Below are 18435 nucleotides of genomic sequence, written 5' to 3'. Positions count from 1 at the left end.
TCATTAGGAGGAACTGAGAATGGGTAAGATAACTTTTCTGTTGTTTCTCTTTAATTCAGGTGATGTTGGTTTAACAGCGGATTCTGCTTTATTTAAAGTATCTGTTAGCCCTTTATATGATAACAAGGAGGGATGCACACCGGATATTCATTAGGTCCTCACTGGCGATGACCTCAGTCTTTGCTACCTAGGAGCTCAGCCTACAGTGTGCCTGGAACTGGAGATCCGCGCCGCACCGCCTTCTGGGAGGGGCGAGTGGAAGAGGAGGCGGGTCTATTCAAATATAGACAGGCTTCGCCTGCCCATTGGCCACTTGTCTGTCTGTTGGGGGGGGCGGAGACCTGGACTAGAACGTGGTACCTGAGACTCCGCGCACCAGAGACCCAAGTTGGCCACTGCGGAGCGCCGCGGGCTACGAATCGCGATTGACCGCGGGCCCCGCTGCTCGCTCTCGTGTCCCCTTAACTGCGGACCCCCGTTGGAGCCGGGCGTGCCGGACTACTGGCCACTGCAAGGGAAGAGAGAACCTCTTCTCCGCCTCTGCCAAAGAACTAGGCGCGCTGGAAGATTTAGTGGGAGCGACGGTGCCCAGGTGCGAGGGGCTGAGGAGTTCGGGACCTGGAGAAAGTTGAGCTTGGCGCCCCACCCCCCGCACTGTCATCTCTGAACGCCTGGCCGCTGCAGCCAAGGACAAGCGCGGGGGGCGATGCCAGGCATCCCCCCGGGTTGGTGAGCGCCCAGCTCCCTGCTGCCCCAGGGCTTGCTTCCCCGCCTGCAGGACGCTGGGCGGCGAGGTCGGGAGTGGCCGCGCTGTGGTCCATCTAGGGCCGCTGGAGCGCAGCCGACGCACCTGACCTGGACTTTGAATTCTCTGTGAAGTCGTACGTGCACGGAGTGCGAGCCCCCGGGAATCACTCCTTTATTCTTACAGCCTGGGCAACTGGGGACGCCCCCAGATGACCATGAGAGATAAGGACTGAGAGCCAGCAAGGGGAAGCTAGTCCGCCAAGAGGTGGCGGGGGCTGCCCACGTCCACGGCCATCGCGGCCTCGCTCCGCTGCTGCACTCCTCGCCGACTCGCGGGGCCAGCCCGGCCGGGCGGGGATGCCGGGGCTGGGACGCAGGGCGCAGTGGCTGTGCTGGTGGTGGTGGGGGCTGCTCTGTAGCTGCTGCGGGCCCCCGTCGTTGCCGGTGGCCGCTGCGGCTCGCGGGGCGCAGCTGGGGGACGGCGGGAGCCCGGGCCATGCGTGGCCGCCGCCGCAGCAGTCCTCCTCGTCCTCGGGCTTCCTCTACCGGCGGCTCAAAACGCACGAGAAGCGCGAGATGCAGAAGGAGATCCTGTCGGTGCTGGGGCTCCCACACCGGCCCCGACCGTTGCACGGCCTCCAGCAGCCGCAGCTCCCCGCACTCCCGCAGCTTCAGCCTCGCGGGGAGCCCCCTCCCGGGCGGCTAAAGTCTGCGCCCCTCTTCATGCTGGATCTGTACAACACCCTGTCCGCCGACGACGACGAGGACCCGGCGTCGGACGCCGGGAAGCGGCAGCCCAAGTCCCGCGGAGAGGCTGGAGCGTCGCTGCGCCGTTCACCGCCCCCAGGCCCCGCGCACCCCCTCCACCGCAAGAGCCTCTTGACTCCGGGCCCTGGCGGTGCGTCCCCCCTGACCAGTGCGCAGGACAGCGCTTTCCTCAACGACGCCGACATGGTCATGAGCTTTGTGAACCTGGGTAAGAATGCGGGGTAGTGGAAATGCTAGGGCAGCCAAGCCCACCCCCCACCACCATCCCGCCCGCCAGCTTCCTGAGCCTGGGGGTGGGCGTGAGAGGGTGGAGTGCCCCTGGTGTGCAGGTCCCGTGGTCCTGGCCGGGAGCGAGGACTCCGCGGGCGGGCAGCGCTCCCGGCACCTGCGCTGCGCGGGCGGTACGTGCGCTCCCCGCAGGGCTGGGCGGGGCGCCGGGCTCCCTTGTGAGCCCTTAGCGGGCGCGTCCCCACCCGGTCCCGAGAGCATTTCGCGCTTTCCCGTGTGCGTAGGCTCGGCCTGCGTTAACTCTACAGTGGCAGAAGAAGTCTGGGCCCGGGCAGAATAAGCCAGCGTACACTCTCTCGCTTCTCTCTCCCAGCCTTTCTTTCTCACCCTACCTCTCTGCGCGCCAGTCCCTTATTCTCCCCCTCACCCTTATTCCCACCCCGTCCCCCGGGACTTTATTGACTACGGCTCAGCTGGAAACTTGGTGTGCTTGTGTCCTATGGTGACTATGGGCTCAGGGGACAGGATTGCTGGGGAAGGTCCGGTGAGGACCGCGGACTGTGCGCTAATCGGGTGGACCAGGCGGGGCTCTCACTGCTCGGGGGCGGGATCCCGAATCCTGTTGGGGTAACCCACCCTGTGCCCTAGGTTACATGCTTTGAGCTGGGTGTCCCCAAAGGCTGAACATCAGTGATGCAGCTACCCAGGCACAGGGGCTGAGAGGGCGCGGGGCTGTGCCAGGAGCCCAGCTGGTCTGAGCCGGTTGCCAGGCGACAGAATGGAAATTCAGGGGCGGCTAAATTGAGCGCTGCCACAGACCGTCTGTGGCCAGCCAGCGGGCCAGAGTCAGAGCCTTCCCTAGTTTTGTCATTTGTAAAAGAGCGGTGTACAGACTTTTCCAGAACTAGAGCCTCAGATCTGCGCTGCTCTTTATTATCGGCTGCAGAGTAGACAAAGGGACTGGACGCGGTCTCTGCCGGGAGAAATGGAGCACTGGGTCACCCTAGACCAGGGCAGCCCATTCGTTGGGCTGGATCTTCGCGGAGCTTCTGTCCCAAGTGGGGTAGTAGACACACACCAGAGGGGCATTTGAGTCTGAGCCTCAAACCCCATCCATGTCTTTTAAGGATATTTATTTAAATGGTTCCCACATTAACAACTTGACTGTTTCTTTGAGAGTGTATTTGAGACAGTTCTCACATCCGCTGAGTTTGGAAGGAAGAAAGCGGGAGTGGAGCTCCAGGGGGTAGGAGAAAATAGAACCTGGCCTCCAAGTGGCACAGAAATCCTCCTGGGAAATTCACGCAGCAGCCTCTCACAGGGAGCAGAGGCTCTGAGGCCTGCCAATCCTGTTACTCTCTGTGCCAGGGGTTGTGTTGGGACTGGAATTTTCACAATTTATTGGAACCAAATCCAAGATTTGAGCCACCTCCGGGAAGCACTTCTCTAAGGAAATTCTCTTGCCTGTCAAAGTTGTGGGGCTGAAGTTTGTTAGCACAGCAGCAGAGTGGCGCTTCATTTTAACCTCTGTGCTTCTGTTGGCTTAGGTGATACCAACTCTGCCCTCTTCCCCTTGACAGCCACTACCTCCTAATTTCCTGACAACAATGGGGGGAGAGTTATTGCTGCTTAAAAGAGATTGAGGAGGAAGGGCATTTGGGCTCCTTGGTGGAGAATCTCCTACATGTAAGTCCTGAGTTTAGAGCACTTCATGCTGACTGCATTGAGACATTACCTGGGGGAGACATTTAAACTAAACAGTGCTCAGGCTACTTACACCCTGGAGAGTTCAGTCACTCATGGAGAGTGGACTCTGGCACCTTTTAAATTAATTAATTATTTTCCCCTTTTGTTGCCCTTTTTTTTTTTTTATTGTTGTAGTTATTGTTGTTATTGATGTCATTGTCACTCCCCTGCAGGTGGGGAGCCTGGGGATCGAACCAGGATCCTTACTCCAGTCCTTGTGCTTTGAGTTGCTTGTACTTAATCCGCTGCACTACTGCCCTGCCTGACTCCCCCTACCCCCCCCCCTTATTTTTAAATTCTGTTTTCAGTGATGCCTGCAGAAGTTCCCAATGTCTTGGGAATGGGAGGATGTGGAATCAAATTAATCCCACTCAGTGTCTCTTGGTTACTGAGTCTCCAAAGTCCATTAGAATCACCTGGGGACTTTTGTCCATCCAGAAGTCAGGTGGTACTCCTTATCAGTAATTTAGCATGTGGGGATGACAAGCAGGTGTGTACACTCAAAGATCTCCAGGTGATGCCATTGTTTGGGAAACCTTGGCATGGGTGGTATGTGCAATAGAGTTAGCTGGTCTGATGTGTATTTACTGCATTTACAGGCCTCCTGAGTCTTCTTGCTCACTGCTTTTCTCACATCTTCAGGTCTACACACACACACACACACACACAGGCACAGGCACACGCACACGCACACACACACACGCACACTCTTCTGAGACAGGCTTCTAATGATCCTGCAAAGTTGATGGTCTAACGTAGTATCTCCAGAGGAATATTTAAGGATTTTTTTTTGCTACCATAATAAAAGATTTTTACCCCCCCTACCCCCTGCCAAGGAGAACTCAATAGAACTCAGTCCAATTTCAGGCTCCAATAGGACCGGTACAGGACTGAAGAAGATTCCTGAGACTAGAAGTCTGCTCCAAGCCCCTCCTAAGATCACAACTGCATTTTCTGACTATCAATTTTTAAAGGCTGCTAATTCAGGCCTGGTCTCCAGTGGTTAGTTATAATAGAAAAGGTTTTTCAGGTAAGTAGAATCTAAGACCCGAGTCATGCCACCTCCAGTGAAGTAGTTCTTTCTAATCTTAATCCACTTAGAAATATAAAAGGAGATTCCATAAGAGGCTAAACTGTGATAAAATCTGATTATCGTGACTTTAAAAAAAAAACATTTTGAGTTGGGCGGTAGCACAGTGGGTTAAGCGCAAGTGGTGCAAAGCTCAAGGACCACAATAAGGATCCTGGTTTGAGCCTCCAGCTCCCCACCTACAGGGGAGTCACTTCATAGGCGGAGAAGCAGGTCTGCTTGTGTCTCTCTATCCCCCTCTCTGTCTTCCCCTCCTCTCTCCATTTCTCTCTGTCCTATCCAACAATGGCATCAGTAACAACAACAATAACTACAGCAACAGTAAAAACAGCAAGGGAAACAAAAGAGAAAGTAAAATTATTTTTTAAAAAAAGCCATTATAAGAAAGGAACTGCTCAGCAATATGAGGTTTCTAAGAATGTTGAGAGAATTCACAAATTTCCCATTCTGAATCAGACATTTTAGTTGCTGCCTTACATGACTCATCTATTAAAGAACCTGTAGAAAGACAACACACTACAGCACCACTTTCAAATACTTGTACACACTCAGACTTAAAGGTTATAAACTGAAAGTATAAGGGAAAGTGTTAGCATTGTAAACATCCTTCTCTGGGACCAAGGAAGAATTACTCATGAAATACTTTTACTACACCCTGAGCTTGTCAGCCAGAGTGGCTATCAGAAAGAATGAATCAACAGGATAAATTTCCCTTTAGTCCCAATGTGGATCATGGGACCAGCTAATAGTAGTTCATGCTACTTATTTCACCCTGAGTGGCAAGGTGGGAGGTGGGAGGTGCCTCTGTGTTTCCTGCTGGCTTTGTAAGTGCTATGAACTGTATTCAATAAGGACACAGATGCTGCTTTCTATCTGTTTTCTATTTTTTTTTTTAAGCCTTGGCAGCCTAATAAGCAAGACTGCCAATTTAGTGACCTTGGAAAGAAGTACTCTGAAATACCTTTCCAGTTTTAGTTTAAAATTCATCTTGGACTTTTTTTTCTGTACAAGTCAGTGCTAACCCCCCCACCCCACCCCACCCCTTAGTCTGCCACTACAGCCTTGTTTATTTCCTTGGTTGCACTTATCACAAGTACTTTTTTTTCTTTTCAAATGTGCTTACTCATTTGTTTGCTAGCCCTCTAGGATGTCAGCCTCAAAAGGCAGCCAGGCTTATTTACTGCTGTAACTTAAGTGCAAAACTTAATGCTGAGAAAGTACATGATAGAAATTGAATTAAGGGAAATATAGATATCCCCCCATCTTGTTTAAAATTTATATTTTGTTAATCTGGAAGGTCTGGCTTGGAAAGAACATACCTGATTTTCATTGAACTACAAGTTTGAAGTAAAGTTACTGGAACATGAGGGTGTATAGTATTTTTGTAGATAATAACACCTAGTAAATATTACCCATGTTTATCAATTTGCAATATGTATTACACTTAAGAGAGGTATAAAAACTTCAGATCTCTGCATTTGATAGCTTATTTTTGAATTAGTGAGGTGTTGATTTCCAGATGTTAGGATAAAATGAAATAAAAACTCTATGTTCAGAAAAGGGAATTAGTATATATTAGTACAAGTAATGGCAAACGCTAGAAGAAGAAGTACAAGTAACAAGCTTATACACCAAAAATCCCAGCAGTTTTTTAAAAATTACTCCTGGGAACCATAACTTAAAAGAAAAATGGAATATTCCCTACTTGGACATGCAAATACACTGTACTCTTTTTCTTGTGAAAACAGGGTCAGTGGTACCATTTTTCACTTAAGCTGCCTTTATATAGGAAGATTTTTGTTAGTAGAAAGTAAATCCATGCCTGCAAACTATTCTCCGGAAAAGTAATTTGGAGACTTTAGTTGTCGAATATGATTCAAAGATGCTATAGATCCTTTTAAAAAAGATTTTAAATAGTAAATGTAAAATCCAGTGGTATTTCAACAAAAACAAAAAAAAAAGTTGTACAATGTGTTCTTAAGCTCAGATCAAAGGGCAAGTAGATATCATTGTTTCCCCCTCAGATGGTGTTTCCTCTGGTTGCTTTGGAAGAATGGGTATAAATCCTTTATAAATGTGCTGAATCATGGTTAGTTCCTCTGCTTAATCTCTGATTAGCTTAGAGGAAAGATTCTCCGGAATAGGAAAATCTGCAATTACAAAAAGCCAATAAAATAGCAATATTAAGCATTTAGCATGTACAAGTTATGCTTAATTATTGTGCCATTGGAATTTAGCTACTTTATTGCTAAGACTTCAGATTAATGCTATACTTGACTGGGGTTGGGGGAACTTGGCCACAGGGGTTCCCCAGGGTAGTTGGAGGGGACATATCTCCCTCTGATTCCTGCAAAGAGCTGGTGTCACTCCCACTGTGTTTTTTCTTTCTTTTCTCTTTGCCTCTTTTATTATTAGTTTTTTTTTTTTTATGGCCACCAGGATTGTCAATGGGACTTGGTGCTCACAGGATGAATCCACTGCTCCCAATGCCATTTTCTTTTCTTTTTTTCCTTAGAGACAAATTAAGAGGGAAGGGGAAAATGTAGGCATCCACAGCACAGCCTCACCACTCTTGAAGCTTCTTCCGTCCTGCAGGTGGGGATCGGACTCTTGAACCCTGGTTCTTGATCATGGTAACATGTGCTCTACCAGATACACCACTGCCTTCTCTCCTCCCTGAATCGCCTTTATGAATGAACACCTTTTCTCATCTTAGTGTGCCCTTTGCTTTCACATTCGGCCTCTTTCAGCTACTCTTGCCTAAATGACCTCAGTCCAAAGGCCATCAGCCCCTAACATTTTTGAGAGTACTAAAAATTCTCACCTTAAAAAAATTGTACTTTGTTACTTGATTCATCTTCACAAGCACCAAAAGTAAGGCCTGGTCATTCTCTGAAACTGATGGGATATTCATGCTCTACTACTGACGCTTTGTAATGTTCTTTTCTAAAGTTTCTTTCACTGTACATTTGTATATGTATTATTTAGTACCCTTCTGAGCAAATTAGAATGAATCTTCCTTACCTAACATTGTTTTTCTGGGAAAATGTCCAACAGCAAACATCCCTTTCCAAAGTTGTACTCTCTCCTTGGTAGGAAGTTTGGGATTAGTGGTAAACTTGTTATCCATGATCTCTAGGTAGGTTTGTGTATAGATCAGACTTAAGAACATTTAACTTTGTATTTGAGACCCAAGACATCACTAAGGCGTCTGCAATGCTGGGGACTGAACTTCATGCTCAAAGATCAGATGTTCCTAACTTGCTGCACTATCTCCTGAATCATGAATTTAAAACTTTAAAGATTCTGAAAGGGTAAATACTTTATGTGCGTCTGAGCCCAGATTCCAGCCCTGGTACCACATGGAGGTGCTTTCAGTCCCCTCTCCCCATTTTAATGAAAAAGCAACCTCAGCAGTTTTAAAGTTACACAGATACTGGCTAAGCTCTGGAACAGATTCTTCCATATTATGCTTGCAGTTGACTTTGATTTATTTAGAACCATCTTGCTGTACACCTTAAGGTGGAGGTGCATCTAGGGGTTGCGTTCATAGGCCCTTGGGTGAATGAATACTTTTTTGTTTTTGTTTAAACATAGTTATTTTATTTTAAATTTATTAGTGATTTAATAATTTACAAAATTAAAAGATAACGGGTACAATTCCACACCATTGCCATCATCAGAGTTCTGTATCCCCAGTTCTTCCATTGTAAGCTATAGCAGTTCTCCTAAGGTTGCAGATGTGGGTTAACTATATTTGTATATATTTTCCCCCCCTTATTGTCCATAATATTTTCCTTTCCAAGTCACATGTACACCTATTACTACATCCAGATATCCCTGCTTTTTCCCTCTTCTCTTTTCAGGTCCTGATGGAATTGGAGTTCAGAGCCCTCTAGTCATCTTCCCCCTATCATTCCCCCCCTATTGAGAGGATGGATCTAAATTGGGGGGGATGTAGAAGGTGGGAGGTCTGGCTTCTGTAATTGCTTCTCTACTGGACATGGGCATTGGCAGGTCGATCCATACCCCCAGCCTGCTTCTGTCTTTCCCTAGTGAGGCGTAGGGCTCAGGGGAGGTGGGGTTCCAGGACACACTGGTAAGGTTGTCTGCCCAGGGAAGGCAGGATGGAATCATGATGGCATCTGTAACTTGGTAGCTAAAAGGTGGTAAGATATAAAGCAGGACAAAATGACTGAAAGAACAGATGAGAATAGGGATTTTAGGGTGGAGAGAAGTGTGGAAGTCTGTTTTAGGTATGTTCCTAGAGGCTCATGAATTTCATAGTTTTTGTTTGAGTTTGATGGCTGTCATGGAGTTGGACAAAAAATATTGTATGAGAAGATGTCAAGAGTAGAGAGAAGGGCTAGGAAGTCGAATTAGGGCAGAGAGTAGTTCCCAATGTTGGGAAAAAATCTAAATAAAATTAACTTATCCCGTCCTGATCCAGAGCCCATATATATTTATATTTAGCACAGGAGCCAGCCTGTGTAACCTCTGAGTCCCTTGTGGTCTGAACTTGCAGTTCATGGTGACAGCTGGGAACATTCTAGGCTGCACTCATTTCAGGACCAGTCTTCCTGGAGTGGCAGGGCAAGATGACCCAGCCTCCCTTCAGAGAGTGGGGCAGTCCTTACCATGGAAAGCAATGGATACTTAAGGAGAAATCACCAAAGATGCAAGAACAGGTGGGGAACCTACATTTGGAATTGTACGGGTTTTCTGTTTGGGAGATAGCAACCTATTAGAACCCACTTTTGCTTTCAAAGTTATGCATATCTATAAATATCACCTTGTTTAGCATGTGGAAGTCCTAATGACCCCAAAGGATTGTTTTCTGCTCTGAAAGTGAGTTGAAAACCATGCTGCTCTGAGTGGTATTGTTCCCTGGCTCTTCCTGCCCTTCCCGTGTCCATTATTCGGGAGAGAAGGTCCATAATAGAGATGGTATCTAAATGACATCAGGTTGTCCTTGATGGCTCCCCATGGTCTTGTTATCTCTAGGCCATTCCCAGATGGCTAAGTGGCGGACTCCTGTTGCACATTTTTGCAGAATGAGGTGGGGGTTGTGAGTGGGAGAGTCTTTCCTGACTTTCAGGTTCACGGGCATACGCCCTTGATGACTGATCCTGCTCAATGGTTGGGATTGTGTTGGGCCTGAAGTGTCCTTGCTCCAGAATGTTGCTCTTTAGTTCAGATTGTCTTCTCATCAGAAAGCAGGTGGAGGGAGCCGAGGCATGGTAGCAGCTGCTGTTAAGAGTTCAGTGCCCTCCCAGAGCCCTGGCCTCTCCTCTGATGTAGCATCCACCCCCATCCTTAGGCTTCTCCTGCCACTTACCCTTTTCACCTTGTGCAGAATGTGACTTCCATCCTTAATCATCTGCGTTTGTTGATTGTTGTTCCTGTGTTTACAGTCTTCTGGTTTCCTGTACATGAACACAGACTGGCAAGCAGTTCTGATTTATATATCAGCACAGTATGAGCTGGCCTTGTCAATGATGTAAGCTGCTATATAAATGTGCTGATGAGGCTGGATGGTTTTTATAATTGACCTTGCTTCATCTGAGACCAGTGATCCCATATCCCCCCACCTCACACACAACACCTAGAGATTGGTGAATTGTATCTAAGTACTCCAAAGAGTAAGCTTTATAAACTAATAAGGACAAAAAGTTTTGTTAGGGGGAGTCGGGCGGTGGCGCAGTGGGTTAAGCGCACGTGGCGCAAAGCGCAGGGACCAGCCTAAGGATCCCGGTTCGAGCCCCTGGCTCCCCACCTGCAGGGGAGTCGCTTCACGGGCGGTGAAGCAGGTCTGCAGGTGTCTATCTTTCTCTCCCCTCTCTGTCTTCCCCTCCTCTCTCCATTTCTCTCTGTCCTATCCAACAACAAAGCAATGTCAACAATGGCAATAATAATAACTGCAACGAGGCTGCAACAACTAGGGCAACAAAAAGGGGAAAAAATGGCCTCCAGGAGCGGTGGATTCATGGTGCAGGCACCGAGCCCAGCAATAACCCTGGAGGGAAAAAAAATAAATAAATAAATAAATAAATTTAAAAAAAAGAAAGGTTTGTTAGACTCTGTTTTCCAGATTTCCTTTGAACATTCCCATGTCAAAATGAAAGAGGCTGTACATTGGACTGCGTTATGGTGCACCCAGTTGAGTGCATATGTCCCTATGCACTAGGACCGGAGTTCAAGCCTCTGGCCTCCACTTGGAGAGGATAAGTTTCATGAGTGGTAAAGCAGTGCTACAGGTGTCTGTCTCCTCTGCTGCTCTCCATTTCTCTGTCCTATCAAAAGAAGGAACAAAGAAAGGAAAAGAAAATGACTGCCAGGAACAGTGGCTTTATTGTGCAGGCACTGAGCCTTCATGACAACCCTGATAACAATAAAAAAAATTAAATTTACCTGCAGGGGGAAAGCTTTGCAAGTGGAGAAGCAGTGCTGCAGGTGTCTGTCTCTCTCCCTCTCTATTCCCCCCTCCCCTCTTGATTTCTGGCTATCTCTATCCAATAAGTAAAGATTTAAAAAGATTTCACCACACTCAGCAGCAACAATAACAACAAAAGTTTAAAAAGCTGTTCATTAAATATAATTATTTTTTACAGGAGCATTAGGTTTTCAGTGAAATTAAGTGGAAGGTAGTGGGAGTTCTCACAGATCCTTTCCCTCCACACGCATAGTCTTCCTACTATCAACATCCCCCCCACAGTGGTTACTTTTTAGCTCACTCTGACATGATTATCACACAGAACCCAATTTACATTAGCCTTCCTTTTGGGTTTGAACAAATATATGATGAAAAGTACACCTTGTTATATACTATCATACAGGATAGTTTTACTGCCCTAAAAATTCTCTGCACAAAAAAACTGTACATTTAAGTAGAAAAATCAGTGAAACTATTCAAGATAAACAGTTTTGGGTAGGAAGAGTAATTAAATGTCTTTATTGAGTAACATTTTATATTGCTCTTTGTTTTTAAGCTCTTTGTTGTATAAGTAAGTCATTCTAATAGGCTATATGGGCCTTATTTTGTGCGCTTATGCATTGACACCAAATCCACTAGAAATTTCTCCTTAAGTCAAGGAGTTAAAATTCTTTTTTCCTCCACATGTTTTCACAGAGGTGTCTGTCACCATAGCACCTAGACAATCCCTCAGCAGAGATGTGAGCGATTAAATGTCTCCCTGGCTTGTACTCTGTTTGGCAGGATTTGGGGGAGCAAAAACAGCCAAAGAATGGACAAAAAATTAGAGGAATTCTGTGCTTGTAAATTATTGAACTTTGAGGTTTGGGAGGAGATATCAAAATTTCTCCTTTTCTGAAAAATCACATTAAAACTGATTTTTTTAAGATTAAGAAACCCACAAAAATATCTTTTATTGGCCATTGAGACAGGATCAAGGGACTTTCAAAGGCCTCCTCAGGGGGGAAGTGTTTTAGATCAGATTAAAACTAAGTCAATAGAGACTCTGTAAATCCAAAGGTCTAAGTGATATATTGACTAGGTTCATTTGCTTTGAACAGTTTTCTATGAGAAAGGGCAACAAAGATTAATGGTAAGTGAGCGAGAAAATGCAATAATGGAAGCATGGCATGCGGTAACCCTAAAGAGTACTATTGAACAAGTGACTTAAAATTCATCTGAACTATTTTAGGAACTTTTGAGTATTTTGTTCACAAAAAATACTGTCAGGGGACCTCAGGAAATATCTCACCTAACTCCCCTGTCAACTTCCCTAGTTGAGTGAACTTCTTGGCAGACTTCAGTTAAGTAATTCACCCTTATAGACGTAAGATCCCTGAGAGATGAGACCCTTAAAAGTAAGGAAGAAATACTGACAAAAAACACAGGATAAGAGGGGGTACAACTTCACACAATTCCCACCACCAGAACTCCATGTCCCATCCCCTCCCCTAATAGCTTTCCTATACTTTAACCCTATGGGAGTATGGACCCAGGGTCACTATGGGATGTAGAAAGTGGAAGGTCTGGCTTCTGTAATTGCTTCCCTGATGAACATGGGCATTGACCGGTCAATCCATACTCCCAACCTTTCTCTCTGTTTCCCTTGTGGGGTAGGGATCTGGGGAAGCAGGGTTCCAGGACACATTGGTTAGTTTGAGTGGTGGTTTCTTTTGCTGTGCAGAAGCTTTTCAATTTGATGTAATCCCATTGGTTTATTTTTTATTTAGTCTTTTTTTAAATAAATATTTATTCCCTTCTGTTGCTCTTGTTGTTTTATTGTTGTAGTTATTGTTGTTGTTATTGATGTCATTGTTATTGGTTAGGATAGAGAGAAATGGAGAGAGGAGAGGAAGATGTGGCGGGGGGGGGGGAGAGAAAGACACCTGCAGACCTGCTTCACCGCTTGTGAAGCGACTCCCCTGCAGGTGGGGAGCCAGGGGTTCGAACCAGCATCCTTATGCTGGTCCTTGTGCTTTGTGCCACCTGTGCTTAACCTGCTGCACTACGGCCATAGTTGTCTTTATAACTGGATTCATTTCATTGAAGAAGTCTTTAAAATTTACATGGAAAAGAGTTCTGCCAATATTTTCCTTTAAGTATTTGATAGTTTCTGGTCTAATATTCCAGGGTTTTGAAATCTCCTATTATAACTGTGTTGCTGTTAATATGTTGTTGTAACTATTTCAGTAGATACTTGATGTATTTAGATGGCCTCTCATTGGGTTTAATGAACATTACTTAATGTTCAGAGGATCAGTCAATCGAGGAATTGTTACATTTTTATCACTATGTTGAAGAAATCTTGATTTACCTGGTTATTGCAGGAGTTTAATTTCTTATCTTTTCAAGATGGGTGTTATCACACCTAAACCTCCACCCTACAATCCTCCTCCTCCATCATAGGACACTGAATCTCAATCCTCTTTGACCCTTTGAACCTCAGGGTTTTCCCCTCTGGGTCTTTGTGTCTACTTTGAGGGACAAGCATTCATTAAGGTTTCATCCTGAGTTTTTCTCTTCCTTTGCTTTTTCTCTTCTGAATGAGATCCATATTTATCTTCTGATTTGTTTCACTTAATGTGATCTGTTCATTTTATCCATGTTGTAGCAAAGGAAATTTCATCGCTTCTTATAGCTGAATACTATTCCACACATGTGTTCTTTGTCAGAGGATTGTTACTCTTGTCAGGTACCTTTGTCACTGACCTAACATCTTTTTAAAAAAAATTTCTTTATGGGATTAATGGTTTACAGTCGACAGTAAAATACAACAGTTTGTACATGCATAACATTTCCTAGTTTTCCACATAATAATGCAACCTCCCGAGGTCCTCTGCAATTGTGTTCCAGGACCTGAACCCTCCCCCCACTAGAGTCTTTTACTTTGGTGTAATATACCAAGTCCAGTCCAAGCTCTGCTCAGTGATTCCCCTTCTGGTCCTGCTTTTCAACTTCTTGTATACATCTCTATGGAGTCTGGTTTTTCATCCCACAAAATGACTCATTGCTCATGATAATAATTCAATAGTTTTATTTGCTGTTTGTTTAATGGTGTCAGAAGGTGCATTTTTGACAATGAGCAGAGGAAAAAGCACTTGATAAAGTTCCCGTAACCCTGAAGCAAGTTGAATTAAGATTTCATATTAAGGATGGAAATATAGCATAATGGGGAAGGGGGAAGCTGGTCATGCACTTGGTTAAGCACACGCATTACAGTGCATGAGGGGACCTGAGTGAGTTCAAGTCCCTGATCCCCACCTGTAGGGGGAAAGCTTCACAAGCGGTGAAGTAGAGCTGTAGGTGTCTTTCTCTTTCCCTCTTTATCTCCCCCTCCCCTCTCAGTTTCTGTCTCTACCCAATAATAAATAAATAAATAAATAAGCTAGCATAGCAGAAGACTTTCATACCTGAGGTCCAGGTTCAATCCCCACCATCATAAACCAGAGCTGAGCAGTGCTGTTTTGTTTTGTTTTTTTTAAGCGGTTTTATAAGTATATTGTTCAAGTCACTTGACTGAATTACCGAGCCTCTTTCCATATATGTAAAATGAGAATACTGGGATAGGATAGGTTGGTGTTTTCTAAATAGTGTTTCATGATATACTACGCTTCCAAAATACTCTGCAAAAGATCACAGGCACACTTCCTGTAATACTCACTTTTGAAGGTTTACAGGTCTGTTAGCTTATTAAGGCCCTAATAATAAATGCTCAGCAGTAAAGAAGTCTGCACATCTGAGTGTTTTAGAACTTAATGTTGCTCTGAGACTCACCCCCCACCCCCCGCAACAAACAAACAAACAAACCTAGTGTTCTGCACCCAGACCTCCAGAATTACCTTGGTCTGATTTTTCTTGGAAGAAGGTCTGGGACTTAGGGACTACATTTCTAGGTGCTATTGTTCTTCTGGGCTTCCAACTGTCTTGAAGGCACTTCCTTGTTCCACCTTTCGGTAGTGGGTTTGGGTGGGTTTCCTCATCTACTGGTGGGTTCACTCCCCATGTCCTGAATCTGGAAATGGCTTCATGCTATTGCTGACCCCTGGGGTTACTTGCTCAAGTACTTGTTTTTTCTGCCATGCTTCAGTCCCCTGCCTTAAATTACCTCAGTTAAAAACACTTGCAGGGCTTTCCTCTCCCCCGGGCAGACCCAGATAGCAATGGCTTCAGTTCCCTAGAAGGGAGTAGGGCCCCCCTGGATAACTCTCAGACCCTAATCCTAGCAGTGTTGCCTGTTTTATTTCTCAGAGCAATGCATTGTCTTCAGCAGCTTTCTTGAAGCATAATCAACACCATGAGTTGCCTATTTAAAATATGCAAGTAGGGGTGGACCAGTGGCCCATCGGTACATTACCATACACAAGAACCCAGCCCCAACTTGCAGGGGAGAGTGATGCAGGTGTCTCGATCTCCCCTCCCCTTTCAATTTCTCTCTGTCCTCTCAAGTAATTAAATATTAAAAAATAAAATATACAGGTTGAGTTCTGGCCAGTTCACACATCTATGAAACCACTAGCACAATGGGATGGTGGGCATCTCCTGAGCTGTTCAGCAGTTGCCTGTGGGATAGTGCAGTAAAAATACCTGCCTTTTCCTCCTTTTTGATCTTTTTTTTTTTTTCATTTTTCTTTTTGCCTCCAGGTTTATCACTGGGGCTTGGTGCTGACACCACAAATCCACTGCTCCTGGTGGCCATTTTTATTGGATAGGATAGAAATTGAGAGGGGTAGGGGAGATAGAGAATGGAGAAAGACACTTGGCAGACCTGCTTCATCTCTCATGAAGCATCCCCCCTGTAGGTGGGGAGCTGGTGACTCCAACCTGGATCCTTGTGTAGGTCCTTGCTCTTTGTACTATGTGTGCTTAACTGGGTGGGTCACCGCCTAGCTCCCCTCCTCTTTGCTCTTCATGTTTTTTTTTACATCCCCTAGGAACATCCCCTATGATGGAATTTGAACATCCCCTATGATGGAATTTGAACATCCCCTATGATGGAATTTGCTGGTGTTTGTGTGGAGTTTCCTTGGGTCAACACTGTGGGGTCAGGTCTTTGAGGTGTCAGCCTGTTCTTGGCAGTTGTCATTGGCCTTTATCCTATAGCTTTCCTCCCATATTTATTTTAGGAAATAATAAAAATAGGCAGATCTCCTTTCTAAATTTGAGACCAATCATCTGGGGAGGGGGCATTTTGGGATTGTTGGTGACCCCATTGACATTTTGTTACCAAATTCTCAAGTTTAAAAGACTTGAGAAAACATTGCAGAGATGCTTCCCTAAGTTTCTGTTTTAAATTCTGGCAATTTAGGGTAGGGCGCAAGTCCAAGACGTTTATGAAAATAGACTCCAATTTACCCCCCAACTTTCTCCTCATGCTCATCCTTCTCATAGTGCATATTTCTTCAAGAAAGCACAAGTATTGTATTTCCTTATGGCCTTTTGCCTTAAATTAAGGAATGAGGGATTCACTTCTTATCCTATAATCTTAGCAAGTCAGAAAGCATGAATTTTTTTTATAGCTGCACATTCACACTAGATGTTAGCAGATAATAAGATGGGGGAATACTTTGGGGATTCAGAGAGAGAACAATTTAGCATAACATTAACACAATGTTCCACATAGCACCTCATCACATCCTAGGGTAATTTTGTATAATTACTCCCTCTACCTCCCTCCCTCCAGGGCTCTCTTCTACCCATATTCTCTGCTTTCCTGTAGTCTGATCTCTTTTCCCAGCTATACTGAAATCCTTCTGTTGGGCCATCAAGTGCCCACCCTCCTCCCTGGGCCTTAAGCTCATTTGTGTCTCAATGCTGACAGGTCCTCTCTTTGGCTTTAATCCTACTTATTTGCACTTGGTTCTGTTTTATTTATTCGCACTTGATTATTTTATTTATTTACAAAAAGGAAACATTGACAAAACCAGAGGATAAGAGGGGTATGACTCCACACAATTCCCACCACCAGAACTCCATATCCCATCCCCTCCCTTGATAGCTTTCCTATTCCTTATCCCTCTGAGAGTATGGACCCAAGGTCATTGTGGGATGCAGAAGGTGTAAGGTCTGGCTTCTGTAATCACTTCCCCGCTGAACATGGGCATCAACATTTCGATCTATACTCCAGCCTGCCTCTCTTTTCCTAGTGAGGTGGGGCTCTGGGGAAGCAGAGTTCCAGGACACATTGGTGGAGTTGTCAGTCCAGGGAATCTGGTTGGCATCATGGTAGTATCTGGAACCTGGTGACTGAAAAGAGAGTTAACATACAAAGCCAAACAAATTGTTGACTAATCATGAATGTAAAGGCTGGAGTAGTGCAGAATAGTGAAGAATTGAGGGGTCCTCCATCTTGTAGATAGCTAGTAGGCATGTTTTAGTTATATTCCAAAGGGTCTGTGGCTATACTAGGTTTTTTTTTCCCCGAGTCTGAAATCTGAAATGCAGGTGGATCCAAGTTATTATCTGGGAAGATGATGTCATGGCTGGAAAAAGGACCAGAAAGCTGGATCAGGGAAGAGAGTAGCTTCCAAATATGGGAAAAGGGTATAAATATTGTTGACTGTAAACCCTATTGATTTGATGTGACCTGGGGCCCATATTCAACTTAGGAGCCTATGTGACCTCTGCATCCCTGTAGATCTGAGCTCACATTCTGTAGTTAAGAGTAGGAACGTTCCAAGCTGCCCCAGTATTGACTTATTGTCCTCAGGTATTACATAGAGTATGTTGTCCATCCTCCCTTCAGAGGATGGAACATTCTCTACCATTGTTGATCTAAGTTGAGGGTAAAGTCCTATGGGGGTCTATTTTGTTGTTCCTGATAGAGATGACCGGTAACAATGGAGAGAAGGATTTATTTGAGGTCTAGGCCCATCATGTCTGTTTGGGAATCTCAGGACTCCCCAAATAGGGCCCCAGCTGATGGGTGGCCTGATAGTGACTAAAGAGTCATCGTTAAAGTATGCCAGTCTCTTGCCCTTATTCAGCTTTTGCAGTCCTTGCTTTGATAAGGTTAGCTTTGGAGTGAGAGAACTGCAATAGGAAGTAGGTGAGGAGGGTGTCTAAGTCTAAGTGGACACTATTTCATTATGAAATAGTGTCTGCACACTGCATCTGTCTTGGAACATTTCTTCAACAGTAGGGGAATCCAAAGGACTTGTTCCCCCAGACCCATACAGAATCCATAGACTCATGTATTTTATTTATTTTAGTTTTGATTTGGGGAGAAGGCATACCTGTTGGAAGAATTAGGCATGGTATCCAGTGGGCTAGGTGGCCCACAGTAGAGCTGGATGTGTGTGATGGGGTGTATTCAGGGAACCTGATGTCAGTTCTGAGTCTCAGCTTGGAGCACCCCTTTGGAGCCCTTCTTCCAACATTTACCAAG

General features: G+C 45.3%; 1 protein-coding gene across 1 annotated transcript in view; it reads left to right on the top strand.

Moving 5' to 3' along the window:
* Window positions 1–359: 359 nt before the first annotated feature.
* BMP6 (bone morphogenetic protein 6) overlaps window positions 360–18435 on the top strand; it is a 146443-nt gene continuing 128367 nt past the window's right edge. Inside the window, exon 1 of the mRNA XM_007524254.3 lies at window positions 360–1723. Coding sequence (XP_007524316.1) covers window positions 1105–1723 — 619 coding nt within the window. The 5' untranslated portion in view covers window positions 360–1104. The remainder of the gene's footprint in view (window positions 1724–18435) is intronic.

Source organism: Erinaceus europaeus, chromosome 4, assembly GCF_950295315.1.
Source record: "Erinaceus europaeus chromosome 4, mEriEur2.1, whole genome shotgun sequence".
NCBI classification, from domain to species: Eukaryota; Metazoa; Chordata; class Mammalia; order Eulipotyphla; family Erinaceidae; genus Erinaceus; species Erinaceus europaeus.
The sequence above is the reverse complement of the archived record's forward strand: the minus strand, read 5'-3'. Positions and strand labels throughout refer to the sequence as shown.